At 48.8% G+C, this 27,490-nt stretch overlaps 1 protein-coding gene across 2 annotated transcripts in view; it reads left to right on the top strand.

Moving 5' to 3' along the window:
* Nucleotides 1-27,073, top strand: part of AGGF1 (angiogenic factor with G-patch and FHA domains 1) — a 478,374-nt gene extending 451,301 nt beyond the window's left edge. For both annotated transcript variants that reach the window (XM_086949991.1, XM_086949990.1), the window contains exons 13-14: nucleotides 2,119-2,218; nucleotides 26,562-27,073. In XM_086949991.1, the coding sequence (XP_086806117.1) occupies nucleotides 2,119-2,218; nucleotides 26,562-26,756 (295 nt within the window). In that variant the 3' untranslated portion in view covers nucleotides 26,757-27,073. The remainder of the gene's footprint in view (nucleotides 1-2,118; nucleotides 2,219-26,561) is intronic.
* The last annotated feature ends 417 nt before the right edge of the window (nucleotides 27,074-27,490 follow it).

Here is a 27,490-nt window from a genome sequence, read left to right as displayed (position 1 = left end):
TTCTAACGGATAATTGAGTACAGTTTTTATCAAAAGATGCCAAAGAGTATTTTGCAAAATGTGGCATTACACATAAAACCACTTCCTTGTACAACCCTAGCGGGAATGGAACTGTAGAACGCTTTAATAGGGTTATTAAAGGCATTTTGCAAGCAGCTAACAACAAGAAGTTAGATTGGAAATTGGAGATACAGAAGGCTGTTTGGTCCTACAAAGTCACCTTGAATAATTGTACTGGTGTCTCTCCTTTTGTAATGATGAGAGGTAGATTACCCAGATGTAAGTATAATCCTGGGTGGGTTTTTAAGGACAGTGTTCAGGATTGGTCCCCGGAGGAGGTTAAGAAAAATCTTGTTTTGGCTCACGACAAAAGCAAGCTTTACTATGATAAACTTCATGGTGCTAAGGAGGTTGCTATAAAGGCTGGTGACTGGGTAAGAGTTAGGAAGCCTTATAGAGTTGTGAAGGGTGAGAATAAATTCGACTCCCCTAAAATGGTTGTTGATGTTCTCGGGAACTCTGTTAGACTGAGCGATGGCAAAGTTTGGAATTTAAAGGATGTGGCCTTTGACTGTTGCCAAGATCCCGGTGGGGAGAATGTGGAGCCTGGGAAGAATTGCCATGGTAATTTCGATTGGATTGAAGATTATTTCGAGAACACTGAACTTCAGTCTCAGTTAGCGCCGGATTTGTCACTTCCTCAATTAAGGGGGGGGGGGGGGGAGGAGTGGTGGTTGGTGATTCTACCCATCAGGCTCAGGATGAGCTTCTCCCTAGTCAAGGCGTTGTTGACCTCAAGGACACTAATGTGTTTTCTTGCCCTGCTCTTATTGATGCCAATTCTGTTCCGACCATACCAGTCGCAGATAATTCCAAGAGGTTGAGAGTCTCGCCTGGCTGGCTTAAAGATTATGTTAGGTAGACTTCTTTTGCTGAGTTCCTTGATTTGTCTTCCCTTTCCCCGCCTATCCTTCCTTCCCTTCACCGTTTTCCTTTTTGTTTGTTATAAGGGGGGGGGTGTGTTATGTTATGATTATTCTTATGTGTGTAGCTTTAAGGCTCGTGTTGGAGCGAGCCTCTAGAATGTTTACCTTGCTTCAACTGTGTTCTCTCTTGTGAGTCAGTTACTACCTGGCTGCCTTGCTATGAGATGTGTTCCTGGCTCCGCCTGTGCTTCTACCTTCATACTTGAATAAATCACCTTGTGGAATTGCTGCGTCGACTACCTTCTTAACATCTGGGATCCTCAATGTAGCATCTTTTTAGTGAAGCAAAGCTTACTGTGTGAGCATCCTCTCCGTGTATAATTACAGTCTCATGGTCACAAATGCACGTCACATTCGCTTTGGGCGCTTCACATTTGATACCTCCTTTGGTCATGTGATTTTAAAAGTCAAGTGGCTATGTTTTTTATCAGGACTTGTTTCCACTGCTTAGGTCGTAAGACGAAAATGTTACCCTAGTGACTTTATGGAATACTGAAACATTGTGACAATGTAGTAATGTCTACAGGTGATACTGGAATGGGATGTTGGAAGCCGCCTGGAGACTTCAAAGTTAGGATGAAGGTTTATGAAGTCATTGGAGATGCATTGCATCAAATCTGTCACAACACAGGAGCCTCCAGAGGACCCTAAGATTCCCTCCAGGTTCCCACTATTCTTAGCTCAAACTGACAGGAAAGCTTCCCAACTCCACATTCCTGTTTTGCTCTCTATCCGTTATTTGTGGTCAGAAACCACTGCTCTGATTTCTCAGTGTTTGCTCCTCAGATGCAACATCCACTCCTATTTCTGCAATAGAACGATTGGTTTTATAAATGTAGAATTGTACCTAAAGAACAGTGTGCAACTGGCAACGAATAACAAAATAAAGTATCTAACTCAACCTGTGTTTAGAAAATGGAAGAACTATATTCAAGTTTTTAGAGTTGTATTTTATCCAAGTCATAGTGCTTGTAAATATTATTCCCTATTGTGTTCAAAATGGTGATCTGTGCTTCTGAACAGTGTGCACGAACTGTGGACTTTAAGTGATAGACTTTCATTTATATATCTAATATTCCTCTGTTAAGTATGTATTACTATTCTAATATTCTTCTTTTTATTTACAATAAAGAGAAATTAATGACACTAACAAAGGTCACAAGATGCTGAAGAAGATGGGCTGGAAAAAAGGAGAAGGATTAGGCAAACATGGAAAGGGAATTAAAGACCCGGTAAGTGTTTTTTACTCAGATATGCTGAATTGCACAGACGTGGCTATGTTTTTCTTTTTGCGATCATCACTTCAGTCTTACTTATTAGATTTAGTGAACCACACACTGCATTGAAGCTGTTTATTCGATTTTCTAGCTCTCTGAGGTTTAAAAACAATATACGAATGCTTTGTGACAAACACAACATGACCTTAAATTAAGGAATCATGCTGAAGAACTTCGTAGCATATGTAAACACAGATAGGCTAATAATATGTATAACTACATATAGTTTAAGGAAAGGAACACATAGCTCACATTATGACAAGTATAATCGCATGGCTCATTTCAGTCATACATTTGGGTAATTCACATTAGAGCAGTCAGTGGCACAGGGAAGTTGCAGTAGATGGACAGGAATGTCAAAATACATAACACATACAAATCCTGAGCGTGACTCCTCTAGGATAGAGACATGCAAAGCAAGACTGACCAGTGTAGTAGCATGGTTGGCAGTGATGTGCAACCATTGGTTAGGAGGAAAGTTAGACTACAGGAATTTCCAGGGTAGTATTTTAACCTAAGCAAACCACCACATCATTAATTAAGCAAAAGTATTAAGAAGTCATCTAAACACAAATGAGATGCTTCTCAAAAACTACATAACATAACCCATTCTTTACACTTGGGAGGAAAATGTCTCATGACTGATATAATACAAGTTGGTGGTATTATGCAGGTACGCATATCTAGAGAATTAATAGATTCCCACTCCTACCCCATTATTCTGTGCTACACTAGGATGGCGCTGGAACATGGGGTGCAGGCCTTGATGGTGGTGACGTCCATTACCACCCCCTTTTGTACCGCTTTTTGCCGCCATAAGTGTGGCAGGGATGCTCAGACGTGAGTCCCTTGCTCACTTTGCCACTGGATTCAAGCAAGCCGGGCTGAAGACGGCTGGAATGCCAGAAACCGGTCCTCGGAAGCTTGTTTCCGGTCCAGGGAAGGCATGGCTTGGCAGTTCGGGCTGGACTGTTCCCATGAGGCACAGGGTCAGACTGATTTGCATATAGCCATGTCTGAACTGGGGTGGTAGAGTGGGCTAAAGAACGGGTATGGATTAAACCCAGATCATTTGACTGGGTGTGAGTGTTTGATTGGTTCAGATGATCCGTCCATTACCACCCCTTTTTGTACCCCCTGCATGAGCAGGACACCCCTCCAAACCCTGGAGTTGAGTCTTCAGGCTTTGTAAGTGCGGTCACACATTTTGAAACGTACAGTGGCCATCTGTCACTACGAGATGACTAACTATATAGTGGCTGTGCTGAATCTGGGCATGTTTGATATCAAAGAAGTTGTAATCATACCCCAACACAGTTACCGGTGTTTGAGGTATGATACGATGCACTCAGAGGCTTCTTCTGGAAGCCCCCAGTACTCCCAGTAACAGCCTTCCACAATCTGCCAGCAAGCTAGTGCTGCTGCCGACCCCAGAAAAGATTCTGCCCTCCTGTTGCTGCGCTGAGCTCAAGAAGGGGAAGGTAGAACAATAGATCTCCTGTCACAGGGAGGTGTGACAACCTCCCAGACAGGATTTAGTGTATTGGACTGGGATGGGGGCGCTTGCCAGCTCCACCAGACTGCTTTCATGGGTACAGTATGGGTTCATACTCCAGTTGGAACCAGCTCTGGGAGCCACTGGCTCCCGCTCCGGCACAAAACTGGACAAAAGACATGGGAGTATCCTCCTCCCCCCCGCCTCGCCCCCCTGTCCAGCCCCCTCCTCTTGGAGGGAACCTGAGTCATCCTAACCCCTTTCCTAGGGTATAAAAGAGCTTACCTGTGGGTAGGTTCTCAGATTCTTCGTGGGACAAGACTCAATCCTGAAACCACATCACTTTTCAACCATCTGGACACTTGGACTATGCCTGGAACTGAGACTGCATCAAGGAAAACTTCTGCTGCTCGTGATCTCAATGTTCTGCAAGTCATCTTCGTCGTCTGTGTCTGTGCTTCTTCTAGGATCTTCAACAGACCTCTGGGCATAAAGGACTCCCAAAGTAATCTCCCTTGGAGTGAAGGAGTCACTCCTTCGCATCTGCAGGCACCGAAATGAAGCTGACCGGACTGCTGCTCCTGATGTCCATCGGACTTCAAAAGGTTCAGCAGCAGAGGTGGTAGTTCTGCAACTCCCTCGAGGCCTGACCTGTCCTCTCTGCAATTTTGAGGCCAGTATCCCTCGTTGGAACGGCTGGTACCAAAACCTTGTGAACCACTGCAACTTGCTTTTTCCAAGGCTTGTTGGCTCTGTGCTCCAGAGATCTTTGGGCTCCAAGAAGCTCCAGCATCTCTTGCTACCAGATACAGCTTCTTCACTGCATCCTCTACACCAAGGGCCTCCCTTCTTGGTGAGCTGTTCGATGGCCTCTTGCGACTCCTGTGGGTCCTCCTGAGGTACTTCTGCTTCAGTGGACTCCTCTGCTTGCTTGGGGCCTGATCTGACTCGCCTACTCCCTTGGTCTTTGCTGATCCCAACGTTTCTCATTCTTCACTGTTGCGGCTGCCAAGGTTTGTTGATGTCCCCGCCGGACACCGACTCCCTTGGTTCTCGTCTTCTGATGAGGGATAGTTTTGCATGGCTTTCTGGTCTTCTCAGCGTCACCTTATCCTCACAGCTCCAGCAACGTGGTCACCGTCTACTCCTTTGAACCATCCATCATCGGTGGGCATTACTCTTCTGTTCCTCCTGTTCCCCTTCGTGTGGCATAGACTCTGTCCCCACTGCTTGCAGGTTCTTCTCTTTAAGAGTCCACACTTGGATTCCACCAGACCCTTGCACCGTCTTCGCCAGTGGCATCTTCACTGAAGTCCTCCATTGTGGTCTACCGTGGTTTCCAACATCACGTTGCACCCATGCACTCGGCTACCCTGGTGTAGGTATCCTGGGTCCTGGGGTATCCACAGGTGGGGTGACTCTCCAACTTTGTCTTCCACAGGGTTTCTTCAGGGTACACTGGGAAGGGTCCTTCTTCAAAACTGCAACTGCGACTTTCCCATTGACTTCTATTGAGTACGCGGCTATGTTGCCACTCTGTATACAGCCTCCTTGGGATTCCTGGGTACTTAGTTTGGGTGGTTCCTTGGGTCCCCAGCTCTTCTGAGTCTCCTGGACCAAGTTCCGACTTTGGTCGTAGTTTTCATTCCACTTTTTTAGTCTATGGTTTGGTCTGCCTCTTGAGACCGCAGTGTATTGTGCTTACTTACCTACTTGCAATTTAAGTATTCTTGTGTATTTGTGTTTATATCTCCGGGTAGGAGATACACCAATGTGTTAGTGAGTGTTGTGTAATAAATAGAACTATTTCTATACATACACTGTGTGATTCTTATTTCTTTAACCTACACTACATGATTAGATCTGGCAAAACAGGCTGCTTAACACACCTGGATATGCCTGAAGACTGCTTTCCACAGCTAACACTTCGAGAGCTTTCTAAGGTTGTCTAAGACCACTAAAATCACCGTAAGTGTTGCCTGGATTAGTGCAACGTGCTTCACTTAAATACATGTGCACCATATACGAAGCCAGCCTCCTATGCCAAGTGAAGAGGAGTTAGTCATCTATTAGGTGAGACAGTAGGGCCAGATGACACTTTATCTTACAGTGCTGTTCTTTAGAGTGCTGCCACCAACCTGATTTCCAGACAGGTCAAGGAAAAGAAGGATAACATCATTATTGGCAATCTGACTTGACATTGAAAAGCACTAACTAATTTATTCCTATTTTGAAAACCACATGATTCTCAGACTTAACCCTTAGGGGCTGAATAGTCCAGTGAAATCACTTGAATAGAGTGCAAATGTGAAATGGCAGTGCCGGATTAACGTGGTACATACCTCAAAGAAAATGTTTATCAACCTATGAGCAATTAATCAACAGCCAATTTGGGTATGTAAATTATTTGAGACTGCAGGGCAGGGATATCAATAACATAGATTATCACTAATTCATAGGAACTGCTGTGCAGGTAAGATTTCTTACAGTGGGAACATCATTAAGTAGGCCATGCATGCACTCCCTGACGTTTATAGACCATGTGCGGCAAGGTGATTAGAAAGTGAAACAAGGGAGTGGTGTCTGCATCCTACATTATTGAGAGACCACTATTTAGAAAAGAGAGACGTCCACAGCAAGAAAGATTCAGAATTTAATGAATGAACCGAGGTATCTCTCTTGGGTACTGAAAACACATTTGAAGCAGCCTTGAGAGGGAAATTGATTGTAATAATGGCAGACCTGCTCAGACTATACTGTTGGAATTAAAGAGATTAGAGGCCTATGATCCCACTTGAGCGGGATCATAGGCCAAACTCCTTCCATATCCCTCGAAGAAAATATTTTAAAAGCAGAATTGGACTTGCGTCTCCTAAAATAACAGTCTTCTGAGTCAAGCGACTAAGTACCTGGCTCAACAACGGTGGGGAACAAAGAGAAAGAGTATATATAACAAAAATAATCTTCAGTAAGGGTTTGAGATTGATATGCAGAATAATTTAGAAGAGTGTAGACAGTATTATGAAACTTTATTCTCCGCTAAGACCCATAATCTGTAAGCACAAACATTATATATCGCAGTGGCACACTCAACTGTAATACCTCAGGGGCAGACCAGGGAGTTGGACTTGTTCATAGCGGATAATATTTAGCCAGCATTTGGACATTGCACTGTGTCACTCACATGGGTCCCAGTATTGTACACCCTGTATATCCACAACTATAGCCCTGGCAGCTTGAACGCTTTGACTTATGCATGAGATAAAACAGGACATGACTGGCTGAGATTAAGTCCACCTGAGCCATTGCTGGTCCATACCAGGACCTTCACTGGAAGGTCGCATACTTATACCGGTGTCCAAAACCTGTTTAAAATCCTGCCACTTTCTCACAGAGCAGATGCATTTCAAACACTGAATGATAGGCAAACACAGCAGTGAGGCCACATCTGTGGTGTTCAGTGCAAGAAACAAATCCCTGTCTACACTGGGATGGGGGGCGATGGAGGGTGTTGTAGTCCACGTCAAACAACATTTAACACTATATGGCTGTTTAGTAAAAGTCTCTTGTTAAACTTAATTATACATTTTAAATATATGCTCAAAAGTGCAATGTGCTTTCGACAAGCCAATGCCTCAGCCTTTCTGCCATCTCTCCTTTGAAACACAAGTAAACACCATCTGCCAAGAAGGTGAAACCTAAGTAACATTTTATTCATGTTCAAAGCATAACAAGATAGTATTGATGATAACATTTTACCTCATAATGGTTGTTGGACAGGTCAGCCTTAGGGTGGTCTTCCCCTACCTTTTTGCCCTTTTGCCTCCCATTTTTACCATACCTTTTGTTGGACTTAGGACTCTGGGCGCCTCACAATTGCTAAACAGTGCTGAGGAGCAGGTGCTCTCCCCTAAAACCTTGTGAGGCTGGCATATCTGCCACAAGCCACTGCTACCTCAGTAAGGCTTAATCCTCCATAGGCTAACATTGGGAACCTCCCCTTACGGGATAACTTCTGACAGGGACCTAATAAGTCTGTCATGTTTGGTCTTGTTGGACTCTGGGTGGGGAACCCTTTCTAATGATATATAGGGTTTGGGCACTACTACGCTAGGGATCCTACTTTTATAAAGGGGACCTTTTCCTACCTACACTTAGATTAGGCTCTGCAGACTCCCCCCTCCCCTCTGCATACTGATAGCCTGCCTGGGTTGGGAGGTGGGAGTGGTGATTCACACCTTCTTCCCTGCCCACTGTAGCCTTAACAGCCTGTCTCTTGTCACTGTGACAGCTAGGTCAGGGAAGGCAGGGAACTCCCTGGACTCTTCCAGAAGCCCCTGCCCCCCAGACCCTTCCAGAGACTTCCATCACTTTCTAGCCCTGGCCTGTAGAATATATAAGGGAGGGTCCTGGCCTCACGTTCTTGTTACACCCTGGACTAAGAAGAAACTCTGCTGAAGTGCAGACTGCTGCGCTAGGAGGATTACCACTCTGCTGGAGCTGACTGTTCCTAGGAACTGCTGCCCTGTGGTGCTTGAGCTGCCCTACTGCCTGCTGATCTGGCCCTGCCAAGGGGAGACTGAAGAAATATCCCAGGAGTGTCTCCGCAACATCCAGAAGGACTACCTCTGCGCTTCTGAACAACCTCCGCACCCGGAACACTGTCTCTGCAGCCCTGGGTGTGGGAGACAACTTCTTACACCCCTAAATCATTGCAGCTGTTGGAAGACTCTGACTGCGGTGCATAGCGCTGTGGGTGAACTGAAGCGCTATGCCCCTGTAATTATCATTACCGCCCGGGGCTCTTGAGGAACTACAGAAGCGCTGAGCGGCTGTCATCTGCACGTTGTTGGAAGCAGCGCTGTTTATGCCCAACTCGCCGCCACCAGGGTCTGAGCGCACTGGGTAGCGCTGAGAAGCGAAGCGTTGTGTGGCAGGAAGCACCGCCACTGCCCCCGACCCGAAGGAAACGTAAAGCGCTGTGCGGAGGAAGCGCTGTGTGCGACTGTGGCCCACATACTGAGGAAGGCAGTGTGGTTTAGGCCCCAACAGCGGCATTGTAGGGAAATTCAAATTTGCCTCCCCGTAAACACCGCCGCAGCCCGGGAACTTTGAGAACCTCAGAAACCCCGAGCGCAGCTCCTCTGAGGTCGGACGAGGAGCCGCGCTGAGATTGGTGCCGGTGGGCACGTTGCCTGGAAATGGAAGACTCGTCGACGCCGGGCGGGAGGGGCTGTTTCGCTCCTCACCCGGGCAGCGCCTGCAAGTATCTAACACCCCGGAGACCCACAGAGCCTCGCACCAGTGCCTACAATCCCTGCCGCAGGTAACCATTCTGGATGCCAGGTTGCTGCGAGTAAGCGGGTTGTGGGCCGGGCAGGAGGGTAACCTCGCTTCGCTTGAGGGGCCTTCTCTTTTGAAGTGCGGGGCTGCGTAGTTTGCCAGGGGGGGGGCCGCCAAGGACTGCCCCGAGTACCTGATTGTCGGCTCTGCGTGGGGCACTCTGCCGCTGGGGCCCTGAGGTCATCTAGAACGCGCGTCCATCCCCACAAGCAGGGGAAACATCGCATACAGGACAGTGCTGTTAAATCCTAAAGTACTCAAGGATTGGGGCCCCTTTCACGCCACTTAGGGAACTGTCTTTAACCCGGATGTTAAGTACTGCTCTGCAAAAGGGGGTCCAAACTCGTAAGGACTGAGTATGGTGCATTATCTACTGTACTCGAGGAACTGTGTTTCCCCAGGACTGCATAACTAAAGGACATTCACTACCTGGCATCGATGGCAATCACCGCATAGGTGTTACTTGTGGAGGAACCATTGATTGGGCATCACCTTATTAGTGATCTTGCCTGGAAGCTGGGTTCATATCTGATTATTGATCTTGCCTACAGCTGCATTTACCTGATGATTGATCTTCCATAATTCTTAATTAAAGATTTTTATATTTATGTACACAATGGTGTGGTGTCCCTTTTGTGAGTGTTTTTACTGCGTCCTTGTTGTTGTGTGTTTCACAAATACTTTACACATTGCCTCTGAAGTTATGCCTTTGCTGCTCTGCGCCAAGCTACCAGGTCGGAAGCGGTGGTCCCTACTTGGACTAGGATGCATACTCCTGCCAACTAGAGACCCTGGTTCTAACATTGGTGATCGAGCAGTGGGATAGGACTTGTGCTTGTGTAACACCACGCAGCGACGTAGTGTACACCACAACCCTACACCTGACTCTACTGAATTTTTTTCTACCCTCTCCAATTGGCATTTTTGAATATTTTTTTTTAATTCTCCCTGACTGGCTGTTTTTTTTGTAAAAGTCCCTTTTGCCTAAGTTCAATTTGATTTTCTCTACAAACATCTGAGGCCCCAACCACCTAGCAAGGTGGAGTTCGAGCTGGCCAACCTGGAAGCTTACACGGTGGCGCAACTCCAAGAATTCTGCGAGGAGAAAGGGGTGCCCTTCAAGCGAAGCGCCAAGAAGGCCAAGCTTTTGAAAGCCTTGAGAGCATGGGTAACAGCCCACTCAGAAGGAGATGGGGACGGGTAAGGACCAGAGCACACCACCACAGGAAATATTGACTTACTGCACTTGGTGGAAAATGGTAATTCGTTACCAGGTACAAGGGTACCTTCCAGGGCTGGCAGTTGCGCGTCAGTAAAGATCCTGTCCTCAGAGGACTTGGAGAACAGGAGAGAGGAGAGACAGCTCAGGTTGGAGCTTGCTAAGCTGGAGAAAGATCGGGAAAGGGAAAGGTGGGCCATGGAGCAGGATCGCGAGAACAAGCGACTGGCTATGCAGGAAAAAGAACTTGCCCATGAGCTCAGCCTGAAGGAACTGGAAATCCAGTAGGGGCCAACAGCAACAAGAATGGTGGCAGCGTACCTATGGAAGCTTCACGTGAGTCCAGGGTCTTTATGCCTAAAGATGTGATGGCCAGTTTTAAGGTGGGGGATAATATTGATAAGTGGTTAGCCGCCTATGAGGTGTCTTTAAGAGCCCATGGGGTACCAGAGAGTTATTGGGGGGGTGGTTTGTATAAGTACCTACCTCCAGATGTTAGGGACACCCTACATTACCTAGAGAAGGTAGACCAGACTAACTATTCTGTCATGAAAGCCGCATTGCTTAAGAGGTTCGGTCTCACCCATGAGAGGTATAGGCAGAGGTTTAGGAATAGCCACAATCTTCCCACACAGAACTGGGTAGACTTCCTGGACTACCCTAGTTAAGCTTTAAAGGGGCTGGGTGCAGGGCAGCAATGTGCATGACTATGAAGGGTTGTATGACTTGTTTTTAAGAGAGCACCTTCTAGAGAAATGTTTTCCAGAGCTGCGCCAACACCTGGTTGACCGCAAGTTGACCAATCCTAGGAAGCTTGCGGAGGAGGCGAACACCTGGGTCAGTACCAGGGTGTCTAAAAGGGGTTCTCGGGGGACTCCCAAAGGGGTGGTCAGGGTTCCCACCAGAAGAAAGAGGGGGGGAGGTGTAGCGCTTGGGGAGGAGCTTTCCCTAGATGATGGCAGTGAGGGGGCAGGGCTTGTCCTAGTGTCTTTGGGAGACAGTGAGATGGTTCCTAAGGTCCACGTGCCCTCCAATACTAATACGTATAGGCAGTGGGTCACCCTCAATCGTCAGGGAGTGGAGGCCCGGAGGGACACAGGTGCCAGCATGACTATGGTAAGGAGTCAGCTGGTGTCCCCAGAGCAAATAATTCCCGATGCATTCCATCCAGTTGTGATGGCTGACAACCGGGAGGGTCATTATCCCGTAGCACAGGTTCCATTTGAGTGGGGAGGGGTTTCAGGCCTTTTTAGAGTTGCTGTGAGCCCTGCCATGCCAGTGGACTGTCTGTTAGGGAATTACCTTGAGCACACTGCCTGGAAGGAGGTAGAGCTCAAAGCGCATGTGAAGATGCTGGGGTTACCAGAGTGGATCTGTGCTATCACAGGGTCCATGGCTGCCCGGAAAGGGAGTCAACCAGGGCTGGAGCCTGGGAGAATGGCCCAGCCAGCTGCTAGAAAGGGAGGAACCCGAGGGCGTGGGAAGCCCGCCCCGGGGCGGTCACCCCGTGAGATGGATGGGGCACCTGAGGAGGTCGCACCGGAGTCCACGGAGGGGGACGTTGCTCCCTCGGGGGACCTACCTACCCCTGCAGCGTGGCAGGTGGAAGGAGGGCCCACCAGGGAGGAGTTTTGCCAGGCACAGGAGGAGTGCCCCACCCTTGAGGGCATGAGGCGACAGGCCGAAGCCCAAGCAGCAGGCAATGCCTCCGCGAAGTATCACATTTACTGGGAGGATGGGCTCCTATACAGTGAGCCCAAGGCTCCTGTTCATGGGTCATCAAGGGCCTTAGTGGTCACCCAGTGCTACAGGGCCTTTCTTTTGGAATTGGCTCATGAGATCCGTTTGGCAGGACATTTGGGCCAAGACAAGACCTTTGCTAGGCTTGTCCCACATTTTTATTGGCGGCAGATGAGGGTCTCCTCAGATACATTCTACAGGACCTGTCTGACCTGCCAAGCTAGTGGGAAAACAGGGGCTAAGCTGAAGGCCCCCCTGGAACCACTACCTGTCGTTAGCACCCCTTTTGAGAGGGTGGGCATCGACATTGTTGGGCCCATGGATCCACCGACTTCTTCTGGCCACAGGGTTATCCTGGTTCTGGTGGACCACGCCACCCGGCACCCAGAAGCTATTCTTGTGAGAACCATCACTGCACCTGCAGTGGCCCGGGCCCTGATGGGGATTTTTACCAGAGTGGGTTTCCCAAAAGAGGGGTTGTCCAATAGGGGCACCAATTTTATGTCTGCCTACATGCAATCCATGTGGAAGGAGTGTGGGGTTACTTATAAGTTCTCTACCTCTTACTACCCACAGACTAATTGTCTCATGGAGAGATTTAACAAAACCCTAAAGGGCATGATTAGGAGTCTGCCTGAGGGCCTGAGGAAAAAGTGTGAAGTCCTCTTGCCTTGTTTGCTGTTTTCCTACAGGGAGGTACCACAGAAGGGGGTGGGTTTCAGCCCCTTCGAGCTCTTGTACGGTGACCCTGTTAGGGGACCTCTCAGTTAAGTGAAGGATGGATGGGAGAAGACTCCAAGGAGGCTTCCCCGGGATGTAGTGAGCTACATGCTGGCCTTCCGCAGCCAAATGGCCAGCCAGGCGGTGATGAAGGAATGGTACGACCAGAACTCTCAGCCTGGACAGAAGGTGTGGGTCACTAAGCCTGGAGAGCTCAGTGCCCTCCAGGACCGCCGGACAGGCCCTTATGAGATATTGGAAAAGAAGGGTAAGGCCACTCACCTAGTGGACCTTAAGACCCCCAGGCAGCCCAACAGGGTGCTACACACCAACCGCCTCAAACCCCACCATGAGAGGTCTGAGCTCACCTTACTGATGGTGACTGATGGGGCAGAGGAAGAGGAAAGTGAACCTCTCCCGAACCTCTTTGCTTCCAAAAAGAAGGATGGATCGGTGGAGGGAGTGGTCCTCTCCCCATCCTTGACTCCTGAGTAACAGAGGGACTGCCGCCAGGTCCTGGGACAGTTCTCCTCAGTGTTCTTCCTTATCCCTGGGATTACCCACCTGTGTACCCATGATGTGGACACAGCCCCCCTGTCAAGTCCAAGTCTTACAGGCTGTCAGATAAGGTGAAGGCCAGCATCCAGAGTGAAGTCACTAAGATGCTGGAGTTGGGGGTGATAGAGCCCTCCAACAGCCCTTGGTCCAGTCCGGTGGTTCTGGTACCAAAAGCTGCCCCACCGGGCACCAACCCAGAACTTAGGTTCTGTGTGGATTACAGAGGACTAAACTCTGTGACCAAGACTGACGCTCATCCTATCCCTAGGGCGGATGAGCTCATTGACCGACTGGAGGTTGCCCGATACCCGAGTACCTTTGATCTTACGTCAGGGTACTGGCAAATCGCTCTAACGGATGGAGCCAAAGAGGTCTGCCTTTTGCACCCCAGAGGGCCAGTTTAGAGTGATGCCGTTTGGATTGAAAAATGCTCCTGCCACCTTCCAGCGGCTGGTGAACTGGGTCCTCTCCGGTTTAGAGGCCTTCTCTGCTGCATACCTGTACGATATAGCTGTCTTCAGTAGCAGCTGGGAGGACCATCTGGGTCTCCTCCAGGAAGTGCTTCAGGCCCTGCAGCAGGCAGGCCTGACTATCAAAGCCAGCAAATGCCAGATAGGGCAGGGGTCGGTAGTCTACCTAGGACATTTGATAGGCGGGGGCAAGGTGCAGCCCCTACAGGCCAAGATAGAAACCATCCTGGCCTGGGAGCCTCCCAAAACGCAGACTGAGGTCAGGGCATTCCTGGGCCTCACAGGTTACTACCCAGATTTGTCAGGGGCTATGGCACCATTGTGGCCCCCTTGACTGAGCAAACCTCTAAGAAATACCCTAGAAAAGTGATTTGGACGGAGGCTTGCCAAAAAGCCTTTGACTCTCTAAAGTAGGCCATGTGCACAGCTCCTGTGCTCAGGGCCCCTGACATCTCCAAAGAGTTCATTGTCCAAACGGATGCATCAGAGCATGGCATAGGGGCAGTACTTTCGCAACTCAATGAGGAGGGACGGGACCAACCAGTTGCTTTCATTTCCAGGAGGCAACTCCCCTGAGAACATTGGTGGAGTGCGATAGCGAGGGAAGCCTTTGCGGTGGTCTGGGCTGTGAAGAAGCTGAGGCCATACTTGTTTGGCTCCCACTTCCTGATTCAGACTGACCACCGGCCCCTCAGGTGGCTCATACAAATGAGGGGCGAGAATCCCAAATTGTTGAGGTGGTCCATTTCCCTACAGGGGATGGACTTCAGGGTGGAACACAGACCCGGAGTAGACCACGCCAATGCTGATGGTCTCTCTAGGTTTTTCCGCCTTAGTGATGAGAACTCCCTAGAGGTTGGGTAGTTCTCCCCTCTTTCAGCTGGGGGGACAGGTGTTGGACCTGTCAGCCTTAGGGTGGTCTTCCCCTACCTTTTTGCCCTTTTGCCTCCCATTTTTACCATACCTTTTGTTGGACTTAGGACTTAGGACTCTGGGCGCATCACCATTGCTAAACAGTGCTGAGGTGCAGGTGCTCTCTCCTAAACCTTGTGAAACTGGCATATCTGCCACAAGCCACTGCTACCGCAGTAAGGCTTAATCCTCCATAGGCTAAAATTGGGACCCTCTCCTTACGGGATAACTTCTGTCAGAAACCTAATAAGTCTGTCATGTTTGGTCTTGTTGGACTCGGGGCAGGGAACCCTTTCCAATGATATATAGGGTTTGGGCACTACTACGCTAGGGATCCTACTTTTATAAAGGGGACCTTTTCCTGCCTACACTTACATTAGGCTCTGCAGACTTCCCCCTCCCCTCTGCATACTGATAGCCTGCTTGGGTTGGGAGGTGGGAGTGGTGATTCACACCTTCTTCCCTGGGATGAGCGGTGATGGGCTGCCCACTGTAGCCTTAATGGCCTGTCTCTCGTTACTGTGACAGCTAGGTCAGGGAAGGCAGGGAACACCCCAGAACTCCCTGGACTCTTCCAGAAGCCCCTGCCCCCCAGACCCTTCCAGAGACTTCCACCACTTTCTAGCCTTGGACTTTAGAATATAAGGGAGGGTCCTGGCCTCATGTTCTTGTTACACCCTGGACTAAGAAGAAACTCTACTGGAGTACAGACTGCTGCGCTAGGAGGATTGCCACTCTGCTGGAGCTGACTGTTCCTAGGAACTGCTTCCCTGTGGTGCTTGAGCTGCCCTACTGGCTGCTGATCTGGCCCTGCCAAGGGGAGACTGTAGGGAAATCCAAATTTGCCTCCCCATAAACACCGCCGCAGCCCGGGAACTTCGGGAGCCTCAGAAACCCCGAGCGCAGCTCCTCTGACGTCAGACGAGGAGCCACGCTGAGATTGGTGCCGGTGGGGATGTTGCCTGGAAACGGAAGACTAATCGACGCCGGGTGGAAGGGGCTGCTTCGCTCCTCACCCGGGCAGCGCCTGCAAGTATCTAACACCCCGGAGACCCACGGAGCCTCGCACCAGTGCCTACAATCCCTGCCGCAGGTAACCATTCTGGATGCCAGGTTGCTGCGAGAAAGCGGGTTGTGGGCCGGGCAGGAGGGTAACCTCGCTTTGCTTGAGGGGCCTTCTCTTTTGAAGTGCGGGGGCTGCGTAGTTTGCGAGGGGGGGGCGCCAAGGACTGCCCCGGGTACCTGATTGTCGGCTCTGCGTGGGGCATTCCTGAGGCCGGATCAGCGGGCCCTAACCACTCTGCCGCTGGGGCACTGAGGTCATCTAGAACGCACGTCCATCCCCACAAGCAGGGGAAACATCGCATATGGGACAGTGCTGTTAAATCCTAAAGTACTGAAGGATTGGGGCCCCTTTCACGCCACTTAGGGAACTGTCTTTAACCCGAATCTTAAATACTGCTCTGCAAAAGGGGGGTCCAAACTCGTAAGGACTGAGTACGGTGCATTATCTACTGTACTTGAGGAACTGCATTCACTACCTGCATCGATGGCAGTAACCGCATAGGTGTTACTTGTGGGGGAACCATTGATTGGGCACAGAATATTCTTACCTTATTAGTGATCTTGCCTGGAAGCTCGGTTCATATCTGATTATTGATCTTGCCTACAGCTGCATTTACCTGATGCAGAACTAAAGGACATTCACTACCTGGCATTGATGGCAATCACCGCATAGGTGTTACTTGTGGGGGAACCATTGATTGGGCATCACCTTATTAGTGATCTTGCCTGGAAGCTGGGTTCATATCTGATTATTGATCTTGCCTACAGCTGCATTTACTTGATGATTGATCTTCCATAATTCTTAGATAAAGACATTTATATTTATATACAAACTGGTGTGGTTTCCCTTTTGTGAGTGTTTTTACTGCGTCCTTGTTGTGTGTTGCACAAATACTTTACACATTGCCTCTGAAGTTACGCCTTTGCTGCTCTGCGCCAAGCTACCAGGTCGGAAGCGGTGGTCCCTACTTGGACTAGGGTGCATACCCCTGCCAACTAGAGACCCCGGTTCTAACAATGGTTGTCTTTCGCTTTAAGTAAAATGTTCCCAGTTCTTCTTAAGACTCCAGTGAACCATTTGTGTGACCGAAAAAAAAACCTTGTTGGGATGCGGGAATGTATCCTTCCTCTCATATGGCTGAGATACCCGCCACCCCCTCTCAACACAATCCCCAAGAATGGGAATACGGAAACATTTCTGAACTTTTGGAAGGCGGGAGGGAGTTACCCTCCCGGCCGTATTTATTAAAATATGAAACAAAATTAAAACATTAAAATAACAGTTTCATATCATGTACAATTTCATTTCCATATATCGATGTTTTGGCTGACCTTAACATATTTCTAATACAAAGGTTCTCCTAGCCGATACTAACATCCTACAAAACATTTTTAAATTGAAATTGTACATCCTAACGTTAAGGGCCAACGGCAAGGTCGTAACCGGTGTCAGATCCCTAAACCAGAACTACCACCTCACTTGTGAGGGGCGGCCACACAGAGGACTGTACCTCATGTGCACATACCAATTTCCCTTGTCTTGACGGGGGCCCTCATTAACTCGACGCCATTTTAAGGTCGTCCGAGGACTCGTGTGAGGTGTCTAGAAGGTAGCGTGGACCCCCCCTCCCCACCCCACACAACTTACCACATCTGCCGTCGCAGATGTCCTGGCCCCGGGAAATTCCCAGGAGGGGCCCGTAGCCCCTCCTATCCAGGGAGGGGCCTTGACCACCTTCCCTTTCCTTTCGGCGTCCCATCCTTAGAAGGGACCGCCTCCCCGTTGAGGGGCCAATGGCCACCTCCCCCCGGGCGCTCCCATCCGTAATGGGTGATGCCCCCCCCATAGGGATCTTCCAATTACTGCTCACCGATCATGACCTTACCGCCCGACCGAAAATAAATACGACATTAAACTAAAAAGGACTAATCACTAAAGACAGAAGATGCTCAATATATGAACTGTCGAAACATCACTGATCAACACTGGTGCAAATACTTTATTCAATAAAACACACTGTACGAATTTATCCACTTTATTGCACAATGAATAACAACTTTTAATCAAAAGCAACCTGTAAGAAAATCGCGTTACCACTTTATTACATAATGAATCACACTTTTAAACCAAGTAACCTGTAAGAAAATTGAGTTACCATATCACGACTTCACTTCAAACCACTTGCTGTATCCAGGGGCTGGTGGGTGGGTCAAAATTGGCTCTTCGTTCCGTCTCGAGCTCACGGGCAGCGGGGAGGTGCAGCTTCAGAGCACAGGAACAAGAGGATGCTACTTTGGCTTGTCGCTCCTTTTATCCCTCTTCGGGCGGGCGTAAACCCGCCTCCGCCCGCCTCCGGGGGCGTGGCTGGCGGCTTCGGTGTCTAGGACAACCCACTCTAGGGCGGGAAAAAGCGCGCCCCGGCTACGCCACTTCGGGCATACCAGCCGGGACTCGCCTCCCGCCCAAGATGGCTTCCCGGGGGGATCGGAGTACTCCACCATACGTTCGGGGGGACCGATTGGTCGCCCCTTTCCATATGGCTGAGATACCCGCCACCCCCTCTCAACACAATCACCAAGAATGGGAATACGGAAACATTTCTGAACTTTTGGAAGGCGGGAGGGAGTTACCCTCCCGGCCGTATTTATTAAAATATGAAACAAAATTAAAACATTAAAATAACAGTTTCATATCATGTACAATTTCATTTCCATATATCGATGTTTTGGCTGACCTTAACATATTTCTAATACAAAGGTTCTCCTAGCCGATACTAACATCCTACAAAACATTTTTAAATTGAAATTGTACATCCTAACGTTAAGGGCCAACGGCAAGGTCGTAACCGGTGTCAGATCCCTAAACCAGAACTACCACCTCACTTGTGAGGGGCGGCCACACAGAGGACTGTACCTCATGTGCACATACCAATTTCCCTTGTCTTGACGGGGGCCCCCATTAACTCGACGCCATTTTAAGGTCGTCCGAGGACTCGTGTGAGGTGTCTAGAAGGTAGCGTGGACCCCCCCCCCCCCCTCCACCCCACACAACTTACCACATCTGCCGTCGCAGATGTCCTGGCCCCGGGAAATTCCCAGGAGGGGCCCGTAGCCCCTCCTATCCAGGGAGGGGCCTTGACCACCTTCCCTTTCCTTTCGGCGTCCCATCCTTAGAAGGGACCGCCTCCCCGTTGAGGGGCCAATGGCCACCTCCCCCCGGGCGCTCCCATCCGTAATGGGTGACGCCCCCCCCATAGGGATCTTCCAATTACTGCTCACCGATCATGACCTTACCGCCACAGGGATAGTTGACCGGCTATCCGGACCCCCCACAAAAAATCCTACCTAAAGGTCATGCTGTAAACTCTTTAGCCAGGCTACGACGTCTCCTATGAGTAAAGAATTCCCCACCCGGGACAAATGGACCCCATCCTCCAGATACATACTGTCCCCCCTGATACAACCATGAGGAATCGAATGCAATGCACTTGTACGAAACAGTCTAGCCAACTTGTTATTTACTTTCTTCACCGAATGATTTATAGCAGACACAGAATTCGCCCCCGCCACACTTTTCGTGGAATCATATGGGACCATGCAATTGTGCACCCTGGAACCCTTCTCGCCAACCAACTCACTGTGGATAGTATCGCCTCGAGAAGTAGTCGTCTACCAGTGGTCACCAAATCATTGCCCCCAAGATGCACTATGATTATAGATGGCGGTGACCTTGTCCGCCCTAACAAACCCTCAACAAAAGGTTGAAACTGGTCAATACAGAGCCCGCCCCTTCCGTAGAAGGTCACCCTGTACCCGTATTCCCCAGCCATGTGAATCATGTCACCTGCTTTGAATACGTCCCCGGCACGCCTCACGTATGAGTGGCCCACGACCCACACCACTTTTTCCGCAGCCGGTGATCTTTGACCGCTGGTTCCCAGGTGTCGGGTCGACTGCACAGTCCGCCCCGCCTCGTAAGCTTGCGAAACTGTAAACCAAACAAAAACAAGAAGCGTGAGTACATGATTACAGCTTCACAACATGTGCAACCGCACATACCTTTTGTAACAGTTCGAGGACCAACGCCCCAATTGTTTCACTTTTTCCACACTCAGACCCCTGGCTGTAGCCTCTGTAGCAGCCCCTATCCGGAAGGAATGGGTCCCAAAATCGCCCGGGTTCAAGCCCGCGGCCGAAATTGCCATTGTTAGCACCCGCTGGAACTGAAACCTCGTCAGTGGGGTGGCATCAGTGTGCCTCAACAGGGTCCCCCCCCATGATGCCGCCCTCTGCGCCAAATATTCCTCAACGCATACGACGGGGCACATGGGAGATCCGGGACTCCGATGGACTACCATACTGTCCCCGATCGCACCCTGATCGGTCTTGGACCTGGGAAACGAGACCATCATCGTATCCCCCTTAACTAGAACGTGCTCTCGGCACAGTTCCCCCCCCCCCCGTATCCTGCTTGTTCCTCGCCACCAGTTCGCTTACCCGCATAGCCCCATGGAATGCTAATGCAAAAGCGGCCCTGAATAACACTGTTTCAGACTGGGATGAACAAGTCGCAGGGAGAACGGAAAATAACAGAGCCAACCTCTCCAGACCTATCGGGTGCCTTTCATCTACTCTGCGACCCTCAAGGCGTTGCCACCCACGCAGCGCTTTCTGTACTACGAAAGATGCAGTAGGGTCCTGGATCCCATGAGCCCGCGCCATGAAGGAAATGGCGGCCCGATGCCTCTGGGCCGTGGCTACCAATTTGCCTGCCTGATGTTACGACAGCAAAAACTTTACGACATATTCTTCCTGGCCCCAAAGCTCCCCCCTAACCGAACCCAAAAAGGACTGATAAGAACGGAACGCCCCTTCATATGCCTTCCTCGTCCTGGGTGCTAAACTCTCTCCCACGAGGTTTTGTAGTTCGGGGCACCGAGAGACCAGAGAGCTTCGGGGAATGGTGTTGACACCGGGTCCGCTGTGGGCAGGAAACCCCAGAAGGCCTGCATACGGAAACGAGAAAGCGCATCAGCCGCCTGATTCAGTACTCCTGGCACATGTCTTGCCCTAAAGAGTACGTTCAATTGCATACATAGTAACACAATTTCCTTAAGCAATCTCAGAATCCATTTGCATCGTGCTGCCTGACTATTGATACACTCAACCACGGTCATGTTATCCGACCAGAACACCACAGAGTGATCCCGGAACCCCTCAGGCCATGTTTGTAGGGCCACCAGAATAGGGAACAGTTCGAGAAACGCAATGTTGCTCGTCAGCCCACACTCGTGCCACCATGACGGCCATTTTTGGGCCGACCAGTGATTACCGAATATGGCGCCAAAGCCTATACTCCCCGCCGAATCTGTCCACAGCCCCAACTCCTCGGAGGACACCGCCGGCTTGTTCCAGACCACCCGACCATTGAAATCCGCCAGAAATGCCAACCAAATGCGCATGTCCTGGCGAATCTCGGCCGAGAGCCTCGTGCGATGGTGCCCTTCTTTAAGACCGACCATGGCTTGAGCAATCTAGCGGGAGAAAGGGCGGACCCATTGGCATTACTCTAAGGGCAAAATTCAACTGACCCACAGTTTGCTGCAATTGATGCAAGTTCACCTTGGTTTCCCGAATACATGCCTCAAGGGAGGCCCTGAATCTCCCCACCTTTTCTTTGGGCAGCCGGAAGCAACCTTCCAGTGAATCGAGCTCTATTCCCAGAAACTCGAGCGAGGTTGATGGCCCCACCGTCTTACCTGGTGCCAATGGCACACCAAACTGATTCATCAGACCACAAAATTCATTTAAAGCTTGTGCACATTCTGGATCCCCAGCTGCACCCAGGAACAGAAAATCGTCAAGATAATGCATAACATGCTGAAACCCCGTCATTCTTGTGAATACCCATTGCAAAAAACAACTGAATTTCTCAAAATAAGCACAAGATATGGAGCATCCCATTGGCATACATTTATCCATGTAATAGCGCCCCTGAAACATAAAGCCGAGGAGACGCTGATCGTCTGGGTGTACCGGGAGCAACCGGAACGCTAACTCGATGTCTGATTTGGCCATCAGCGCTCCGGGCCCCAGGCGATTCAACATGGCGACGGCCTCATCTAAAGATGCGTACCGCACCGAACACACCTCCGGGTCTATCGCATCATTCACCGAAAGACCTCTCGGGGCGGACAAGTTATGTATTAATCGAAACTCACCCGGGTCCTTCTTGGGGACCACTCCCAAAGGGGAACAAACAAAATTAGCAACTGGTGGCGTGTCGAATGGTCCGGCAACCCGACCCCGGATCAACTCTTTCACAATCTTCGCCTGTACCACCGCCGTATTCTGCAGGACCGACAGTTGGTTCCTACACTGTGCCTTACCCTGAAAATTCCCCACTGGGATGCGGAAACCATATGAAAACCCATCCCGCAACACCCCAGCGGAGACATGATCCGGGTATTCATTGAGCCAAGGAATCATTGCCATGGTATCAACCGGGGTAGGTAAAGGCGCCCCTCGGACTATTTCAGACCTGTTTGGCGCTTCCCCTACCTCCGTTATCACCCGTCTTGGCTCTGCACATGGTCTCAGGATGCGAGGATTGCCCACACCCCCCACAGTCGTGCCTAAACTTGCATGACCCCTGGGGCCTCGTACACTTTCCTCTGTTAAAATTCCAGCAGATACCCTTTTTGCCTGTATTGCCACTCGATCTCGAGTGATGCTCATTACTTGAACCTGCCCGAAAGGGCGCCCCAGATGAATGGCGGGAAAACTCTCCCCCGCTTCCCCCCACCAATGGTGCCTTTAACATGCCTGAATTCTCCATCTTTTGCCAAGAAATGGAGTCGTAACAATCCCATGTCGGAGATGTGTCGAACTCCTTGGCCTTCCTAAAAACATTATCATAACAAAACCACTGATTGCCCTCATATGACTGAGAGTACTCCATAATACGTGTCTGGTACACGGGTAACTCGGCCAACATTTCAGGCCTTCGTTCCCCCATAATTGAAGTGAAAATGCCAAATGCTCTGCCCCAATTACCTATGTTCTCATCGACCTTAAAAGCGGCCATCTTGGCGCGCCAAACACTCGGGTGCAAAAACTCTTTTTGACCCTTCACATGCTCGATCTCATAATGATCAGTTAGCAAAGAAAACATGTTCACATATTTCTCACCCCATATCCTCTCCTTGATTTCAATCGGAATATGCTGAGCCACTTTCTCCCTTCTCGAGGGTACAGACCCCTCCCCCGCAATCGGCAGTCGCTGCTTACCTGAACTAGAGGCTGTAACCGTAGTCGCTGCCGAACTCGTGCCCGCCGCGGTTTCACCCACTGGAGCCTGCGGGGGAACAAAAGGACATGGTGCCTTTGCGGCCCCTCTTGACTGCCGCAACTGCCTCATTACTGCCCTGGCGTCATCCGCCGTGGTGCCTTCGCTATCTTTCCCCAACCACGCTGCCAGCTGTGCAGCCAACTCGGGAGGCATATCCTCCCCGTTCACAGGGGTGACTACAACGGGGATTGGTTGCCCCTCCTTCGGGACCGGGATCGGGGCTTCAGTCGGTGTATCGGGGAGCGCCGGCGGCGCCTCGGGAACCGGGGTCTCTCCCCCAGTTGCCCCCCTCTTAGACCTTCTACCTCTCCCGCTAGGGACTACTCCCGGCAATGCTGGTCCGACAACTCGCTTTGGGCCTCCTACACCGTTCATTGCCGCCATCTGTTTCTTCATCTCAGCCATGTCTTTCACGACCATGCGGAGCATCTGATCGGTACCGACCCGCTTTCCGACCTTCTTGCCCGGCATTCTCGAACGATGATCTCTGAAAGAACAAAGACAAAATTACAACGCTCAAAATTGGCTCTTCGTTCCGTCTCGAGCTCACGGGCAGCGGGAAGGTGCAGCTTCAGAGCACAGGAACAAGAGGATGCTACTTTGGCTTGTCGCTCCTTTTATCCCTCTTCGGGCGGGCGTAAACCCGCCTCCGCCCGCCTCCGGGGGCGTGGCTGGCGGCTTCGGTGTCTAGGACAACCCACTCTAGGGCGGGAAAAAGCGCGCCCCGGCTACGCCACTTCGGGCATACCAGCCGGGACTCGCCTCCCGCCCAAGATGGCTTCCCGGGGGGATCGGAGTACTCCACCATACGTTCGGGGGGACCGATTGGTCGCCCCTTTCCAGAAGCAGCCCCAGCGTCCCAGACTCAGTGATCACCAAGTGCCTCAGCTCCTGTAACATTCTTCACAGCAGAGACAAGCATGCGCACACGCTTTCACTGAAAGCGGACAGGTTACCCCTGGCAATTGTACTCTCAATAGGTAAATAAAATCAACCAAACGTGTCCTAGATCCCTGATCAGACTAAATAAAGGCAAAACCCATTCCAGAGTACGGACTTCAGCCCTGTGAAAAGTTACCTTATGCAACTTTAGTATGTAAATAAGTGTTCTTGAAGCATATATTCTATGAATTATAAATGCATATAAATGCACTGAAAAATGTTTCTCTGTATACCTCTAAGAGTCTTTTTTTAGCCCTGTGCAGGTCAAGCAGAACGGCACGCACAACCAATCGTGAAATATAATTAATGTTAATACTATTACCTATGTAATAATCATGGAAATGTTGCATTTCTCTTCATACGCGCACCGTATGCATTCGTGAGGGCAGGAAGGTTTGAAGGAGGGGAGACTGTAGCACACATGAAACTCGAACTGGGAAATATGTAGTCAATTAATTATTACAATTTTCTTAACAATTCAGAATGACTTTTCCATGGAGAAGGGTATTGTGTAGCACCTATCAAACTAATAATCTAAATATGTTGTAAATGAATTATGTACAACCTGTTTCTCGGTTTCAGTTTGCATATGATATGCTATGAGTCAGTATTAGAATTGCAAGTCTTTGCCTAAAACCGTTTCTGCTTTGCCTTCTGTGAAAAGATGGCATTTAACAGAAGAAATGGGTCTTCAGTGTGTTCCTTGTAGGGTCTTTCTTTTCCAAGTGGTTGGCTGAAAGCAGCATTAGTTGTGGCTGTACCTTTCCATTTATAAATGGAAAACCAGCATAATTGACTGTAGTATTGGTATTTCTGGAACTTGTTACTGAATTCAAATAAAGTTTAACTTTTAGAAATAGTGGGTGGTAATCTGTGTTTAAGAAGTCCAAGGTTTTCACCCTTTTATTGGATGTCAAGATCAGGCAGCAGTCGAAAAAGTATCCTGGGCCCTCTCCAAAATCTCGAGTGCCCCCATACACTATGAAGGCACTCGAGAATTTAGCGAGACGGTAGGGCGAATTTCCACTTCAGCACTTTTAACGGATTTGAAGTTCTTTCGTACTTCCCACTGACATAAAGCTTTCGGCTCGAAATGCATGGGTTATTGTATACGAAGGTTTTTTATTTTCTATATTATAAACAGTCTCTGTTTTTCAGAAGAAAAAATGTGCATGTTAGCACATGCAATCCTCATTCATAGTGTACACTGTAGGTCTCAGGCATACATATATTATCACCTTCTCGGCAAGTGCTTGTAAGGAGATAGCACAGAGAAACATGAACATGTATTGAGAAGACAATTGACTTGGGCTCTCCATTCCTCATGCCTGGATACCTCCGGAGTGATAAGCTGCTCTATATAAACACTGATTGATTGATTGGGTTATGTACGAAGGCAGAGGATGCCCTAAGAAGTTTGACAGAATCTAGGGGAAATGGAGAACTTATTATGCACTTGATGAAGAACATAGGAGCATATGTATTAAAAACCAGTTTTGCTAGTCTTTAATAGCGATTTTTTGCAAATCGCTATTAAGGACTCGCAAAATTGAATATATGTAGGAATCGCAATATTAATTGCGATCTCTTAGTATTCCTTAATTGCAGATCCCAAATTGCGATTTGCAATTAAGGAATAGTTTTCCATTCATTCTGGGAAGACATTAGCAATTTGCCATTTTAGGTACTCGCAAATTGCGAATGCAAATTCAAGGGTGTCAAAAGAACACCCTGTTGCCCCCCAAAAATATGTATGTGGCCACATGGAACTTTGAAAACTGCTAAAAAAGTGGATTTTTCAAAGAAATCGCAAATTATTTTGCGATTTCTTATGCCAAAATCTCACAACTTGGGTGCATCCTGTATCGCTTTTAAGGAATCTCAATTTGAGATTCCTTAAATCCACTCGCAAAATAAGGAATCTCATATTTTGTGATTCCCTATTTTGCTATGCCCTTTTGGGATGATACATCCCAGAAGACCTTTTCCCGTTCGCAAACGGGCCGATTCTGTGAATCGTCCGTTTGCGAGCGGGCAAAAGGCTTGATACATATCCCCGTACGTGCTTTCCCAACAGGGAATCCTCCATATAGAAGGGTGAGATGAGGTAGACCCCCACAAGGAGGTGGAGAGTGGATAAGACAATCCATTAGGTTAGAGAGGAGGGGTCGTGGTGGAGGAATATAATGTAGGGGGAAATCCGCATTTATGAGTCTATACTGTGCATATTGGTTTGTTCCTGAAAAAAATAACATTATTTAGAGAAAAAAAGAGTGGTACCTGGTGTTGATACCCAGTTAGAGGGTGGAAGCATTTGATTTATTTGTGACGCAGTCTGGACTGTGTGACCATAAGTACAATGTAAACCAGGCAAAAGTTTAATCACCATAATAAACAGCTGACTAATTAATTCAATCTGTGTTTAATATCAGTGCATTGTACAAAATGTATTAAACTAAACCAATATATAACTTATTTGACAGATCCAACTTCAGATACGTAAGAAAAAAGCAGGCTTGGGTGCCGAAATGGCTACTTCAATTGAGGACATGCCCGCAGAAAGCAAGAACAAACAGAACTGGGAGCTGGCCCGCAAAAGATTTTCTGAATTTTTTCCGAATATCAAATTGAAAGACACGCCCCAAGGCACACCTTGGGTCAAAGAGACATCAGAATAATTAACCACCAAGTGTTTATCACCATGTTATAATGGACTCTGTTCGCGAAAAAGCTGTTTTTGGAACTTGACCAGTATGTGGAGCATACATTTTTAGTTCCACTGATGTAAAAATATTTTGGTAACCGCCAAATGTTGGATAATTTGGCGTTCATATAGGAAAACAAGCACAGGTGAACTAGAGATACAATGTATTTAGAGGGGACTGAGAATGTAAATACTGTAACATCAATGGATTGTGCATGTGTTTCTTATTGTGCAACTAAGATTGGTTTTTTAATGCAGTGGATTAAAAATGACTGTTTATTTTTTAAGGTTTCACTGACTCTTAATGGTATGTATTTCTCTTACATATGTAAAATGCAGCGCTGCAGAAGAGTAAAAACATGCAGTGAAAAAAAGAAATAACTTTCATACATCTATGAATTTCCCTTCAGATTTTTGCGCGAAGGATGGCTAATCACAAGTGGATTTGGACAGCCACATATTCCACACAACGCATTGTGGTCTAGGTATCTCCCAAAGGATGCTTCTTTTGTGCTATAAAACTCCTGAGAACTAATACGAAATCTCTTTAAAACAAAAAAATCAGGACTTCTGCTTTGTAGAAGATTGTAATTTCACTGCAATATAGAAATTATTTGAGAGAATACTGTTTCTGGTAATTGTCATGGAACAAGAGTACGGTTCTGTTTAGATGTTATCGATAAACTAGCAACATTTGTTCATAATTTA

Source organism: Lissotriton vulgaris, unplaced genomic scaffold (genome assembly GCF_964263255.1).
Source record: "Lissotriton vulgaris unplaced genomic scaffold, aLisVul1.2 SCAFFOLD_291, whole genome shotgun sequence".
Taxonomy (NCBI): domain Eukaryota; kingdom Metazoa; phylum Chordata; class Amphibia; order Caudata; family Salamandridae; genus Lissotriton; species Lissotriton vulgaris.
Note: the sequence above shows the minus strand (reverse complement) of the source record. Positions and strands in the feature narration are given on the sequence as shown.